At 45.1% G+C, this 16,342-nt stretch overlaps 1 protein-coding gene across 2 annotated transcripts in view; it reads right to left on the bottom strand.

Annotated features, from left to right (window-relative positions):
* Positions 1-411: 411 nt before the first annotated feature.
* Positions 412-16,342, bottom strand: part of GABRD (gamma-aminobutyric acid type A receptor subunit delta) — a 34,311-nt gene continuing 18,380 nt past the window's right edge. Inside the window, exons 3-9 of one of the 2 annotated variants that reach the window (XM_055001505.1) lie at positions 15,380-15,447; positions 11,688-11,908; positions 11,096-11,178; positions 7,190-7,327; positions 2,662-2,817; positions 1,639-1,850; positions 412-881 (exon numbers count right to left, since the gene is read on the bottom strand). In XM_055001505.1, coding sequence (XP_054857480.1) covers positions 582-881; positions 1,639-1,850; positions 2,662-2,817; positions 7,190-7,327; positions 11,096-11,178; positions 11,688-11,908; positions 15,380-15,447 — 1,178 coding nt within the window. In that variant the 3' untranslated portion in view covers positions 412-581. The remainder of the gene's footprint in view (positions 882-1,638; positions 1,851-2,661; positions 2,818-7,189; positions 7,328-11,095; positions 11,179-11,687; positions 11,909-15,379; positions 15,448-16,342) is intronic. The other variant, XM_055001504.1, reaches the window with a different exon arrangement.

Below are 16,342 nucleotides of genomic sequence, written 5' to 3'. Positions count from 1 at the left end.
CTCCATTCATGATCACCCCCAAAGCTTTATCTATCCTCTTCTTTCCTCCATGCTTGCTCTTTCAGCCCCCCTGCCAAAGGGCACCCAAAGCAACTTTGTCCTCGCTGTGCCCAGGATTCGCCTGGCTCCAGCCCGGTGCATTCCACTCTACTTTGGCTCTGTCTATCCCTCCTTGCCCCCAGATGGGAGGCAACATCCTACGAACTGCAAGTTATCCGTTAAGGAGGCAAAATGTCCAACTCTTGCATGGGATTGGCTGATGGTAGAAACTGATTGGCTGGCGATTTATTTTGTGCCAGACTTGGGAAGACGGTGATGCTTGGCTTTTTCCACAGAGGCCAAAAGAGGAGAGCATCGAACAGTCAACCAAATGGGCTTTTGCTGCCTCCTTAGCTTTACCAGGGAGCCAGTGTCAGTGGTAGAGTGGAAGCAGGAAAATTAAACCTTTTTGCCCTGGCGAAAATACCCTCCTGGCTTTGGAACATGCTGTGAGAAGAGGTGGCCCCAGCTGAGGTCCATATGAAGTCCTGCTTTGGAGCATCTCAGTTAACTGGAATGCGATTCACTTGTGATTTGGGCCTTCACATCGTGTAGGCGACCCAGTAGATGACATTGACAGCCGCAAAGGCTGCTGGGAAGACCGCTCGGGCGTAGATGTCGATGGTGTCCGCGTCAATGGGCTTGAAGAGGGACTTCAGGCCACTCTTTTTCTCCGATTTCGCCCCCTGTGGCTTCTTCGTCTCTCCCGTTTCTACTTCCACAGAACCAAATGAACCAGGCGGGTTTTTGGGGACTTTGTGGTGCCGGTTGGAAACGGCAAGTTCCTGGTTGACGCCAGCTATCGAAAGGGAAAACATAACAATGGCGTTCTTCACGTTGACCTGAAAGGGAAACAGGAGAGTGGATGAGGAGAGTGAATGGGAAGATCAGCAAGTTTCAGTTCAACAAAGACACCAAGCTGGAGAACTAAAGACAGACTCATGATTTCATGCTGAATTTCTCCTGTATTGGATAAAGAAGATCATGTAACAAGAATAGTCAGCATAGTGAATTGATGCCCTTGCCAGCTGCTACCTCTGATTTTAAAGCACTAGGAAGATCCTTCCACCGATTTCATCTAGTTAAGCCTCGAGATTCTTTAAATTGATATGTCTTGGATTCATCCGGTATATTCTGTTGCTGAGCAGCAATGAACTTGTACCAGCCAGGACAATGTAATCTGGCCTTTGGGGGTGGCTTGAATATTTCCCAGAGTCCATCTGAAGGCACCCACTGTGACATCATTTCGAGAACCCTCGAGGAAGTGTGTTTGAGGTATAAGATCATCCCCACCGGATCAGATCAGAAGTTGATCTAGTCCAGCATCACATTTTCAGTCACGGCCAACCTGAAGGCCACAGCCAGATGATATTCAGGTGCAGACTCTCTCTTAATCTCTAAACGGAGATTCCATTTAGCTATCATAAACCCATCCACCCAGCATGTCAACCATTACAATGCACAGTCAAACTTTCATCACATTGTTAATGTCAGTGCTTCAGTCCCACCATAGGTGTAGCCGACTTGTACAGAGGTAGATGTCTCGTACGGAGATAGCCGACTCTTAAAAGTGCTCAAACCCAACAGGGTCCTACTGACCTCTCCTGCTTGCCGGCTGCTCCTCAGTTTGTCTTTCTGTTTTTTCATATAGTCTGCGTTGAAGTGGGCAAACGCATATTCAACCAACGCGGCAAAGACAAATACGTAGCAAATCCAGAAGTAGACATCCAGAGCCTTGATGGCCGAAGCCCGTGGCAGAGAGGAACGGGCACTCACCATCAGGGTGGTCATGGTGAGTACAGTGGTTATACCTGGAAGTAGCATAGAAGAAAGATTCTGTTTTGAGAATATCGCAGTTTTAATGCCGACCTGCCTTAAAAGCAGCTCCCGCTCCGTATCATTAGCATCATTTTATCACCTACAATTCCCAACATCAATCACATCCGAGTTGAGTAAGCCGCGCTTATTGACACTGTCTGGTTACATGGCCGCTTTATTTATTCAGTGCTTCGTTTAAAAATGAAGACTCTACATGGAAACTTCCTCCACACACTTCTCGGTCATCTCTTACAGCCTCTACCACCATTGCCTACAGGAGGCAGTAACTATAGCAATATAGAAACTACAATTTTTTTTTCAGCTGGCAAAAAAAGCCCTCCAGTGGTGTGGTAGACGAAGTGGCAGCGGGAAGGGGGGGGCAGACACATAGGCCCTTTTCACGCTACTTACCTGCTCCCAGAACGTTGAGAAATATCATGCAAAAAACACGGAAGATAGCATCATCTCACGAGAGTTTTGCGCGATGTCGCGCAAAACGAAGACGCTATCTTCCGCATTTTTTGCGCGATATTTCGCAACGTTCCGGGAGCAGGTAAGTAGTGTGAAAAGGGCCATAGTTTCAGGTGGGCAGCTGTGTTCATCTGCAGTAGAAGAGAAATATTTTAATCCAGTAACATCTTAAAGACCAACTAGATTTCCAGGATATGAGCTTTTGAGAGTCAAAGCTCAGCGGTAAAATGGTTCCAATGTGCTGAAAACCTCAACAAAAGCCACCTCTCTGAATCATCACAACGGCTCTAGCAGCCTGCAAAAATCCCCAAAGAGAACAGGATCTAGTTTTACCTAATGAGACTCGGGCAGGCACAGCTGATTGGCTGATCCAGAAAGAAACCCACGACATGGCAACCAAAAGGATGGAAGGCACATAGGACTGAATGATGTAAACACCCCGATTCCGCCGCAGGTGGAAGTGAAGGCTCAAACGGGGAAACTGACCTGCTGGACAAATCGCAGAAGCAAGGGGGAGAGAAAAAAGATGCATATATCTTAAGAGAGATTTCAAAGTCACTAAAACCGGTAACCAGTAACTACAGCCCGGAAAACCCACAACCACCATTGATCTAATTGAAAGAATTAAGTGAACATATGTACATGACGTAAGGCCAAGTCAGCCCATTCGTCTGTATTTATTTTATCTTATTTTATTTATATTCTGCCATTCTCACTAGACACAAGGCAGATTACAGGGCTTAAGTCAATATGATCAGTGGCTGGAATGTTCAACAATCTCAAAGAGATGCATCAATAAAGAGACAGGGACTATACACTTTACTACTACGTACTACTTTACTATGTGCTGTCTATTGCTTATATGATCCTACTAGGTAGCTCCTGTATTGTTTAATATGTCAGTCTTAGAATTGATTATGCTCTGTTTCAGCATTTCTTCAACTCTGTATTGGCTTTCTGCTGTTTTTAAATTTCTGAAAATTTGCATTTAGGTACCCTATGACATTATTTATCGAACTGTCTTTGGAATGGACTATATTGACTCACACTGTGTAATCCACTTTGAGTCTCAGTGAAAAAAGCGGACAATGAATAATGTAAATAAATAAATAGGGGTTGGGTTACAGAAATTTGAAAACAAACATAGATCTGAATACAGATACAAAACATTGCAGAAACAAAACGTAAGCACATGGTTTACTCTGATTGGCAGTGGCATTCCAGGGTCTCAGAAGAGGAAAAACGGTTTCCTTGGGACTCCTTAAAGAGCAAATAGGTGCTCTGAGGGATCATGTGAGGTCACAGAAATGGTACAGTGTAGAATGGTTAGCTTTCTGCTTATGGCCCACGACCCAGATGTTAATCACACACACCCATAACACTCAAAGCTGCTATTTAGCAATAAAAAGCATGCTGGATATCCAGTAGTGGACCTTCCAGCCTCTGACTTTTATGTACAACCTATCACCTGCAGCCTAAAATGGTTCCATCAGGGCTTTTTTTCAGTCGGAAGGCAGTGGAACGGAGTTCTAGCACCTCTTGAAATGGTCACATGGCCGGTGCCCCCGTCCCCTGATCTCCAGACAGAGGGGAATTTAGATCTAAACTCCCCTCTGTCCGGAGATTAGGGGACGGGGCTACTGGCCATGTGACCATTTTCACTGAGGGTAATTTAAACATTAAAAAACTCCCCTCTTGTTCCAGCTGACCCAAAGTGACGTCATTGTGCGGTCCTGGGAGTATGCGCGCACTTTGCATGCGCGCACGTGGTCCCAGGGGCACCACCTCCTGCCAGGAGTTGCCCCCTGTGCTGGCAACCCACTGAGTTCCACCACCTCTTTTCCCAGAAAAAAAGCCCTGGTTACAGTCCAGGCAAAGCTTTGCCACTTGCTTCTGAGGACTGCATCAACGGATGCTCAAATATGAAAGAAAGTTCTAATAATCTTGTTTTTAAAAGCAAGGACATTTTCTGTGTATACTTGGGAAGAAAAAAAGGATAGCAGGGGGCTGGCAGACTGGCTTCTCCATGACGCCTTACCGCAACTGAGTGCGCTCTCCAAACAGTATCATCTTCACAGCCAAGACCCACGGAAAGGCATCCTTGGGAGTCCTCCTGGGCAACCATGAAACTTCTCCCAGAGCAGTGGCTGAAGCCCAGGCATCTTTCAGAAGCATTTATAAAGCTATTTCTTTGTGGCTGTCTTGTTGTAGGAGAAGTTGGGTCAGTATATTGGGCACAGCTTTCGTTAGAATTTTAAAATCTCATTACAAATGGCAATCTGCCAGCAGAAGAAGGAAGATTTCCCCTGCTTTTGACACTGGCAGAGTGGTTGAAATAAGCTTTACTTGCTCCTTATTTATTTTAAGCTGATTTGAATTTTTTTTAAAAAAAAAAAATTATGTGCATTCGTTAAGAAAAACAGCAATGGGCTTGGCCTGTTATAGGAGAAAACTAGGAGGAAAATGAAGAGTCCTTGGAAACTGTTTAATATCAAAGAGCGTTAAAGGGCAAAAACAGAGACTTCGATCCTAAGCATGTCTGCTCAGAATCCTACTTAAGCTTATCCAGTGGGGCTTACTCCCGTGTAATTAGGATGGTGCCGATAAGGAATTGAGTAGCATGTCTAGAAACATCCTGCAAGTGGAAGAATACAGAAGGGCAGAACTGGCTGATTCACTGGGTTGGCAAGTCAGTTATCCAGTGGGGCTTACTCCCGTGTAATTAGGATGGTGCCGATAAGGAATTGAGTAGCATGTCTAGAAACATCCTGCAAGTGGAAGAATACAGAAGGGCAGAACTGGCTGATTCACTGGGTTGGCAAGTCAGTTGTAGGGTTCAGAAATTGCTTAAGGACATAACTTTATAATAACCTTTGATTTATATACTGCCCTTCAGCACAAAGTGCCCACTCAGAGCGGTTTACAAAGTATCCTATTATTATCCTCACGACAATCACCCAGTGAGGTGGGTGGGGCTGAGAGAGCTCTGAGAGAGCTGTGACTGACTCAAAGTCACCCAGCTGGCTTCAAGTGGAGGAGTGGGGAATCAAACCCGGTTCTCCAGATTAGAGTCCTGCCACTCTTAACCACTACACCAAACTGGCTCCATTTAGTCTATTTAACTGATTTGGCAGAAGCACTCCCAGTTTTCAGGTCTGAGAATCTCTCCCGACACCTTCTACCTGAAATCCTTTACCTGGAGATGCCGGGGACTGAACCGGCCACCTGCTTGCAAAGCAGGCTCTCTACCAACTAAGCCGTATCTCTTGCCCAAAGAACTGGAATCAGTTTATAGAATTAATACCGAAATCAGAATGCATCTAGGGACAATTTGAGGGAATGCGTTGCTGCAACAACAATTTGTACTGGTCACTGAAGTGACACTTGAGATTTTGTAGATGCGAGATTATTATTAGACGTATGACGTTTCGTACTTCATGGGCTGGGAAGCTGCCGCAATTAACTCAAATGACAGCTGCGCTGAAGCCCTTCATCGAAGACTCTTCTCTCTGGCATTGAGTACATTGTATTGTACTGGAAAAAACTGTTCAAGCTTAAGGAATTATTGTCAAGCCCAGGCTATTGCTGAGTTGCTTGGATATTGGATTTTGAACGGTTGGGATAATAAAGCTAAAAGCAAGGGGGAAATCATATGGTACAGAGTCACACACTGTATTGTTAATTTTTCTAAAATTATCCAAGCTATTCGCATAAATATGACATCGCTCGTCTCTTCAACACAAACTAAATATATCTTATTAAAATAACTGTGTATTAATTTGCATTCAGTATCATCCAGTACTAGTTTACGTGGATTTTCAGATAAATGGGTTAGCCAGAATTTTCTTCTTTATCTTTTAGTGGCTTTTAATGATATAACACAGTTAATTGTGACATTTTGGCTATGATTATCTCTTTTTAAAGCTTTCTATATTTGAATCCATCTTTTCTTGGAAGTGATGCCTGGAGGCAAAGAGCCTTGCTAGATCAGACCGGAAGTCCATCTAGACCAGCATCGTGGTTCCAAGAGGAGCCAACCAAGGAAGCTGAAAGGTAATAATAATAATAATAATAACACCACAACCATGTGCTTACATACCATTCTTCTAGACAGATTAGTGCCCACTCAGAGTGGTGAAAAAAGTCAGTGTTGTTATTATCCTCTTAATACAGCTGGGGAGCTGGGGCTGGGAGGAGTGGTATGCCCAAGGCCACCTGTTGAGCTCATGGCAGAAGTGGGAGTCGAACCAGCAGAGTGTTGATTCACAACCCAAACACTTAACCCATATGCTGCAGCAGCTCTCATAATAATAACTGTGTTTATATACAACCCTTCTGGACAGATTAGTGCCCACTCAGAGCGCTGAACAAGGTCAGTGTTACTATTATTCCCACACGACAGCTGAGGTGCTGGGGCTGAGAGGAGTGGCTTACCCAAGTTCACCTGATGAGCTCATGGCAGTGGTGGGAGTCGAACCAGCAGAGTGTTGACTCGCAGTCCAACCACGTAACCACTATGCTATAGCAGCTCTCATAGTGTATTATTAGCCATGGCTGGGGAGCTGGACTGAGAGGTGTAGCTTATCCAAGGCCACCACTGAGTTCATGGCAGTAGTGGGATTTGAACCAGCAAGAGTGCTGATTCGCAGCCCAACCTCTTTACCATTATGCAGCAACAGCTCTCCTTCATTGTTTGCCCCCTATCAACAGGTATTCAGAGGTGCACTGACTCAGGACATGGGGGATCCATGCAACCATCACATCTAACAACCATCAATTGACCTTTCCTCTGTGTGTGTGTCTCCTTAAAGCCCTCTCAGCTTATATAGCACTTATAAAGGCTCTTGACTGCGTTCTTCACCTGATTTGAAGTTCATGATTTCCCTTGTGAACCGGTAATTGGTGATTGTGAACTGAGCAAGCTGCAGCTTATCCAACCCATGGATATGGTCTTGGTTTTCCGACCAGTGGTAGACGATGTCCTCTGAGGAGTAGCCATCTGCCAAAAGAAACTGAATAAATAACAGGGACTTGGGAAGAGACGGGAGATTGACAAACTGAGGATAAAACTCAGAAAACTGCTTTTATCGGAGCCATAGGTAACATTCTCTCTTGCGCGTGGGCATCTTTGTCTAGAAAACCAAAACCGTTTGCAGGAAAAAAGTCGGAAGGCACAAATGTGTTTCAACAGGACGTGGGATCCAGGGATGTGTAGGCATAAAGAGGCGTTTGAACCCAGTTTGCTGCCAGTCAGCAATTTAGGAACAAACCACGCACAATACTAGGAATCCGTTATCCCTTGATCTGAAAAGCAGCAGTTGGGGCAGGAAATCTACCAAAGCCTCAACTGTGCCATTTCCCCAATCTGAAATTCAAATTCCAGGGAGCAAAATGTCAATAGGCAGGATCTTTTGCTTGACCAAAGCTTAGGCTGCCTCTACCTGACATTTTCGCTCCAGTTTCATGTCTGGAGCTGTTTTGTTTTTGAGGGGGGGAGCACAGAGTCAGCTTCATCCCTCCCCCCTAACTATTGGTAGTTGCCATTATCACAGTTACTTAAAATCGGAACTCAAGGTATCGCTGTAGCTTAATGCTATAGCAATAGGTTAATTTCCAGGGGGTTTTTAAAATCCCCAGTCGTATGGCACCCTTTTTCTCTTCATAGGGCTCCCTGAAAGTGCAAGGGGGAAATGGTTTCGTTAAAATGAACACTCTTGGAGTACCCCTGGGGGGGAAACCCCAGTTTTTAAAAAAGTATTTACTATAGCTCACTTTTGCTCTTAAAAGGGCCCTCCAGGTGTCTCCTATCCAGGGCCATTTTCACACACCTGTAACTTCCGGAAAATCGTGCTAAACTCATGGCACAACTGTGTCTTCATAGCGCAATTTCCCGTCATGATCCTGTTTAATGGTGCGATTTCTGATGTCACTGTGCCATTAAACGGGATCATGACAGGAAATCATGCTGTGAAGACACCATCATGCCATGAGTTTTGTGCGATTTTCTAGAGGGTTTACTGGCATGTGAAAACGGCCAGGTTACTGATCAAGGCCGATTCCAGACGACTAACCTGAAGGTGCTGCATGCCGCCATGTTCCAGATCGCGACAGGGAAAACGCGAAATATCGCGTTTTCTCGCGCGAGTTTGGCGCGACATCGCGCCAAACTCGCGTGAGAAAATGTGATATTTCGCGTTTTCCCCGTCGCGATCTGGAACATGGCGGCATGCAGCACCTTCAGGTTAGTCGTCTGGAATCGGCCCAAGTCTTGACCTGTTTAGCCTAAGCAAGGCCACAGCATTGGGTGGTTTCTGGGTTCAGGAAGGCCACATTTTGCAACTTGAATTAAGAATGGTTGCAGAAACCATTTCTATTCCACATACGGCATTTTGCAATCTTATACTCCATTTATATCCCATCTTTCTCCCCTACAGGGACCTAAAGGGACCATTTTATCTTCACAACAATCTTGTGAGTTAGGTTAGGCTGAGTCTGTGCGACTGGCCCATGGTCACTTAACCATGGGACCCAGAAAAGAGGATGCAGGTTTGGCCTCCCAGAAGGGGAAATCCCAGAGAAGCGATTCCTCTGGCTTCAGGGATTACACTGTCCCATACATTTTCCAACATATGTAGGAATCCCTGAAGACCAAAAGATGCTTCAGAAACTGACAGGAAACTAAATTCCACGCTCAGGGCCACGTTCTGTGGTTTATCTGCACTATTATAGAATTCTTGCAGAAGCAATAAACTCACTCGATCTATTTTCTGTAACCAAAAGAAAAAATTTCCTTTTGATTTTTTAAAGGTTAATGAATTTGTAGAGAGGCTTTACATCTACAAATGTTTATTGCCCTGAAATCACAACCCTCGAATTAAATTAAGAACTCGGCCCTTTGCAAAAAAAAAAAAAAAAATCTTGCCAGTAGAGTAAATGGCTATCTTATTGTTAGCTGCTCTGGCATTTGCTGATTACATAAGTTTAAAAGAAACCAGCAGATTGCTAAATTTGACAGGATAAAAATGTATTGTGCTTAATTGCCTAGAAAAACAACCAGTGCTAAAAATGAAACCGGAGGAGGAGGAAGGAGGAAGAGAAGGAGTCAGTGGCAAAACCACTCACCAGTATGCAACGCGGCCCAGCGCTTTCTGAGCCCAACACAGAGAGTTGACTCACAAAGCCTTTGAGAGGGCCAAACTAGGACGGTGGGGTCCACGTGTTTTTATTCATATGCCTGCCTGCAGGGGTCATTTCATAGAAAAAGAGCTGGAGGGACTCATTAGCATAACTCATTAGCATAACTCATTAGCATATGCCACACCACTTGCCATCACCAGAAGTGTGTCCTTAGCATAACTGATTTGCACGTGCCACACCCCCTGACATCACCTATCCTGGCTGTTTCGGACCCAATCTTGGCCATTCAGGGCCGAAATTGGGCCCAAAATGGCAAAAAGGGGCTGAAAATGGGTGAAAAGGGGCCCAAAATGGTCAGGATTGGGCTACTGCTGAGTGGGAGAGTGATCCACCACCCGTCAGAGGCCCAATCTGGGCCGTTTTGGCCCCAATCCAGGCTGAAATGGGCCCCAAATGGCCGAGAGTCAGATGGGCGGGACCACCTGACAGGTGACCTCTTTGGGGAACTGCCGAAACTGCGTTCCTGTGCGTTCCCCCTCGAAATGAGCCCTGCCTGCCTGTATGTGTAAGAGGGGGGAGGTAGTCTTTTGTGTGTGCGCTCAAGCACACAGGCAGAAAGAAAAATACATGGGAGATAGAAGCCCACCGCATAATGCTCTGTTCCTTGAAGTATTCCCTGACTCCCACCCCATCTCATATCTAGTATCAACCCTGAACTGGAAGTAAAATTCTGCAAGCAACAAGATGCGTCCTGGTAAAGAAGGGCAGGATTTAGCTCTCCTCACCCAAGCACTGCATTTTCTGAAAAAGCAAAAAACAGACCAACCCCTCTTCCCTCTGCCTTTAAGCACAAAATGCACAGATGGAGATTAATACTAATTCACTGGTCCCAAGTGCAACAATTATCAGTTCTGTCCGTCCACCTTGCTCTCTCCAAGAGAAGGAATTTGTGCAACAAATTTCTGCGCAGCCACAAAGCAGCTTGCTGCGCAGCTTGCATGCTATCCTGCTGCCCGATCAGTTTTTAAAGGCTTTCTGGAGGAGCCCCCAATTCAGCTAAGCTTTTGTGCTGGTAGAGCTGAAATCCCTGCATATAGAAAACTCACACATCCAGGAACAGGGGGGGCTCCCTTTACATGCTAGTTTTCTATCTGCAGGGATTTTCATTTTAAAATAGAAGGGTTTCCATTGGAGCTTCCAGCTGCAGTATGGTATTGCCCAGAAGCAGTATTTTCCCACCTCAGTGAGAAACAGGTTTAACTTCATTCTGAGTTTAAGCAAATAAGAGGACCCCTTCTGGATCAGACCAGGGGACCATCCAGTGCAGGAGTGGGTAACCATCTACCCTGGAGGGCCAACAGGTCTGATGCTTTTGACAGTGTGGCCGAGTTGTTTGGAGGCCCACTAGAAGCCACCCTTCTGAGAAGAACAAGGCTGCTGTCTGCAAAATTCTGTCATATCCCTACAAACAAACACAGTGACTTGTGCAGTCTTTGATTGCTCTGCAAGTCCTAGCCATTTGTCTCCTTGTTCATTCCCAGCAGGTACACACCCTGGGACCTGACCGCCATGGCTAAAGGTAATCTTCAACCCATTCTCTCATTCATAAACATCTCAGGAGTCAACTCACAGCTCTCTAAATCCAGCATGCATTCTTGCTCGTCCATAGGATATTTGGTAAGATCCATGTCGCAGGCTACCGTTGACGTAATTCTATCCACAAAGAGGACAATAAAAAACAACAACTGTGATTTTCAGTCAAACCTTGACATTTCATATACCTTTAAGGAACTACGGAGTTACCCGTTTCTTTCTAAGTTCTGGTTTTGATCTTTAAAAGTTCTAGTACGGTCTGGGATCACAAGCTCTCAAGGATCACCCGTTCTCATAGAAGCCTTTTAATATATTGAGATTATCTGCAAAGGCCCTGCTCTAGTTGCCCCAACCTTGTGAACAGGGCCTTGTCAGTTGTGACACCCTGGCTGTGGAATTCTATCCATGTGCACATGCCAACTCCTCGAGCTGAGTCAGAGCTCTTGGAAACAGTTTGAGTTTTTTTCATGCAAACATTCAGTGAGAAAGCTCGTAAACATATGAGCTCATTCGGAATTGTGCCAACCATAAAGATTACCTACAACCCTGTGGCTGCCAGCTACAGCTGAGAGTTCTTAGCTGGCACCAAACCTCACCCTTACCTCTCCACCCTGGGGTTTTCTTTTTACCTGATGCTGTACAGAATGACCCCATCCGGCTGCAACCGAATGAGCTTGTTCTCCACAGTGACGTCGTGAAACCAGGCGGACTTGGCATTGACAATGAATGTATCCGGGAGCCAGAGCTTGTCCACAAAGCGACTGTCCAAGCCTAGAGTTTCGTTAGTGTGATTGTAGGACAGCCGGTCATCTCGCCAGCTTTGATGCAAGAAGACAGTCATCGTATATTCCTAAGAACAAGAATCACCATGGCAGTTTTAGAACTCAGATCCAAAACCAGAAGGGTGCATTCAGAAAACTGGGCAAAGTTGCTTCAAAACCTTCTTGCCTGGTAGTGATAGAACAGCATCCTTTTGGATCTCATGTCAAACAACAACAACAACATTGGATTTATATACCACCCTTCAGGACAACTTAATGCCCACTCAGAGCGGTTTAAAGTACGTCATTATTATCCCCACAACAAAACAACCTGTAAGGTGAGTGAGTGAGTGGGGCTGAGAGAGCTCTAAGAGAGCTGTGACTAGCTCAAGGTCACCCAGCTGGTTTCAAGTGGAGGAGTGGGGGAATCAAACCCGGCTCTCCAGATTAGAGTCCCGCACACTTAACCACTACACCACCAAACCACTATAGCAATGATAGTGCATCTCAGAGGACCCACACGTCGCCTGACCAATCTCTTTCCAGAACAAAGCTGCCAGAAGAAAACATTGTTCACCTAGAACTCCTATCTAGAGAAGATTTCAGATTGCCCGCCCCCTCACTGTTTTGACTCCAAATTCCACATTTCAGTTTTGCTGTGCCCAGCCGGGGGCGTGTGGCGGCGGCACGGGGCTGGCCAGCTGCAGCAGCTGTGCGCCAGGCACGCCAGCTCCGTGGCGCACGCCTCCGCCCCCAGCACCTCCTCCGGCGCCCCCCTCCGGCACCCCAGCGCCTGCGGTGCCCGCCTCACCACCTCAATGGTGGCGCCAGCCCTGCACGTGAGTCTGTTCACTTGCCAGGCAAGTGTAATTTCTCACTTGTAGCTTGGCTCTTAGTATGCATGTGTGAACTATCACAGCAAATGTACACTAAGAGAGAAGAATATAAGAACTGGTCCGCTGAATGATGCCAAGATCTAATCCAGTATTTTAATCCCTAAAAGTTCACGGGCAGGGTTTGAGAGGGTTGGCCACCTCATACAATGCTCAAAGATACACTGTCTCTATATTCCAATTAGCTGACATGATTTGACCTACATCGATAGACAAAAGTTCTACTAATGCAGAACACAGTAAACTACCCAGCCACACGTCTAGCATCTCCATCTCACAGGAGGTTCACACTGAATCCTAAGAGGGAAAATGAGGCTAGCATCTCTCCAGAGCAAGTTTTGTAATTCAGGAGAGTCTGTGGCAGTTTTTTTTTAATTGGGTAGGGGGGACAAAATTGGAAAGGGGGGGAACAGAAAAAACTCAGAGTAGCAGAATTCTGAGACTATGAGCAGAACCATAAGTAACAAAAGGCACAGATTGGACACTTGTCTGCTTCCCTCAAGTTTTGATGGGAAATGTAGGCAGCTTGGCGGAATGTTGGACAAGTGACAGTTGAAAAGTCCATTGGACAGCAGTCGGAGAGCGAAGCTGCGAGACCAGGATGCCTACATTTCCCATCAAACCTTGAGGGAAGCAGACAAGTGTCCAATCTGTGCCTTTTGTCACTTGTGGTTCTGCTCATGTTTTACAATCAGTTGCTTGGGCTCTTTGGAACTTCCAGGGACCACCACTCTTAAAAGGGCGATGGAATACTCTCCCACCAACCACTTGCCCGGTGCCAAGTCATCTTGGCTTAGCTTGGGGCAAAACATATTTGTTTCCCCCACACATTTTGTTAATGGTAGCCGTTTTCTGTCCATATAATAATAATTAAGAACCGTCAAGTCGCAACCAGCTTATGGCAACCCCTCATCGGGTTTTCACCACAAGAGATGATCAGCTGCGGTTTGGCATTGCCTTCCTTGGCATACCGACCCTGATCTTCCTTGGCAGTCTCCCATCCAATAAGCAATCTGGGTTGCCACCTGAATGTATTGTGATACTGTATTATTTTAATGCGCTTTTATTGTAATTTATTTATTTATGGTGTAATTCGCTCAGACCCTGTTATGGGGCGAGCAGATAATAAATCCAATAAAATAACAACAACAACAACAATCGTGGCTGACTCTGCTTAGTTTCCAAGCTCAGACAAGCTTGGGCCAAGTTGGACTATTCAGGCTTTTAATCCTTATCTATATTTATTCATGTGCTGAATCTTTCAACAATCTATTTATTGTTATTAATGCCAATTCATTTGTTGGTGGTGACATTTTAAAAACCACTTTAAGATGTAATTAGTTGATGCAAGTTTTCTTGTGAACTGCAGGATATATACGCTTAATAAAATAAAATAATTGGATGACATGGGACCAGCATACCTTCTTATACATTCCTTAAAAATGCAGACTTAAACCTTTTCAGCAAACTCTGGGAATGATGGAAGAGAGATGTTAGTATCTCTAGCAAAGTGTTCTCATTGCCATTAGCAAATTACAATTCCCAGGATTCTTTCAAGAAGGAGATCAGACATGACAGCTCTCTTGAGTGATATAAAAATGACTAACCTATAAAAGATATGACAAGAGAGAAATATAGGCCAGTCCTTTTCACCTGTCCCTCAGCATCTGATGTGTGTGTGTTATGTGCCCTCACATTGCTTCCAACTTACGGCAACCCTATGAAATAATGACCTCCAAAATATCCTACCATTGACAGCCTTGCTCAGGTCTTGCACCTGTAAGATCGCATGAAACTCACAGAATGAACCATCTTCCTAGCACGATTTCCCAGCATGATCCCCTTTAATGGCACAATGACATCAGAAATCACGCCATTAGACGGGATCGTGCTGGGAAATCGCGCTAGGAAGACCCTTCGTTCCGTGACTTTTGCGCGATCTTCCAGAGGCTTTGGCTGTGTGAAAACAGCCGCATACAGCCTCTGAACATGGAGGTTCCATTTGTCAATTAAGTTTTGGAAAAGTTCATATTTGGGAAGTGAGATTTGTATGTTCATGTTCACACATGCACAACATGCTGATCACCAAGCCAACTGTAGTATATATGATTAATTCATGAATTTTTTTTTGCCTGCGCAGTGTTTAACTTACTCACAAATGCACACTCCTATGGATTGGTAAAATGGCACAAAAATAAATTGTGATGCAGTCACATGCACAGTCCCATCAAGATTGCTTTTGTATATTGTTTTAGCAATGCAGCTAGGTATGCAGATAATGTAGAGAAGGGAAAGAGGCACATGTATCAAAGAAACCCAAAGTGCATGTTTACTTTCTGTTCAAAATTTGGAAACAAAATCTAAGGACTCCTTATACATCCATTCCACTTTGGAAAGAAGAAGAATTTGGACCTTCAAAAAGCCATGGAGAAACTAAGACAAGCAGGGTTTGGAAGCACCTCTAATGTCACTACATGCCTTCTGACTTAATTGGAAAGATATATTAATGAAGCATGTCATACTTTGGAACTGCTTGCCACTGGAACCTAGGGAAGTCTCTTTGGCTTACCAGGCTTCTCACTTCACATGAAAACCAGTACATCTGTTTTTCTACAGCAAAATGTTTGACATGATGTTGCAGACGGTTTTGTTCTCAGGGCAACTTACCATGTTCACTTCCGAGATGTGGTCGATGCTGGCGACCTCAATAGCTATAGCGACGTTAACAGGAGGGCCTGAGAAAGAGATGAAAGACTATTCAAAGGGAACCCACTTCAGTCGTTACTGCAAGGTGTCGTTCTGCGAGTTGGTGTGAACAGAGCAGCCATCCAATTAAAGTACTGCAGTGGATCAGTCAATTCAATCTGCATTCATTTTCAAATGAATTAAACAAGCAGGGGTTCTTAAGGAAAAAGAGTACACTTTGTATCTAAGGTACGCATGGGTAACAGGAGAGACATCATCTTTTAGGAAGAGGCATTCCCCGCACATAGAAAACTAGCAATTTAGGATAAAAACCCTAGCCTTCTCCTGAAATCTAGTTTTCTGTACAGCAGGGAATTTTTGAATTGAGGAGGAGTCAGTCAAGTAAGCCTCCACTTGCTGTCTTGAAGTGGTACAAAAAGACATTGTTTTACCACCTCTGCTACAACCAAGATTTACTCACTAATAGTACAATACCCCTCATCCTCCAATACACATGGTACCAATTTCTGATCAAGACTAAGATATTTGAAAAATCCACAATCCAGTGGGAAAAGAGGCAATGCGATTAGTTAGAGTGTTGGACTAAACTGCAGGAGATCCAGGGGGTTTTTTCAGCAGGAACACGGTGGAACGGAGTTCCAGCACCTCTTGAAAACAGTTACATGGCTGGTGGCCCCGCCCCCTGATCTCCAGACAGAGGGGAGTTGAGATTGCCCTCTGCACTGCTGGAGCGGTGGGGAGGGCAATCTCAACTCCCCTCTGTCTGGAGATCAGGGGGTGGGGCCACCAGCCATGTGACCATTTTCGCTGCGGGCGATTTAAACTTTAAAAAACTCCCCCCTTGTTTCAGATGACCCAAAGTGACATCATTGTGTGGTTCTGTGCTGGCAACCCACTGAGTTCCACCACCTCTTTTCCCAGAAA

The sequence above is a fragment of the Eublepharis macularius genome, chromosome 17 (genome assembly GCF_028583425.1).
Source record: "Eublepharis macularius isolate TG4126 chromosome 17, MPM_Emac_v1.0, whole genome shotgun sequence".
NCBI classification, from domain to species: Eukaryota; Metazoa; Chordata; class Lepidosauria; order Squamata; family Eublepharidae; genus Eublepharis; species Eublepharis macularius.
This window is presented reverse-complemented; position numbering and strand designations above follow the sequence as displayed.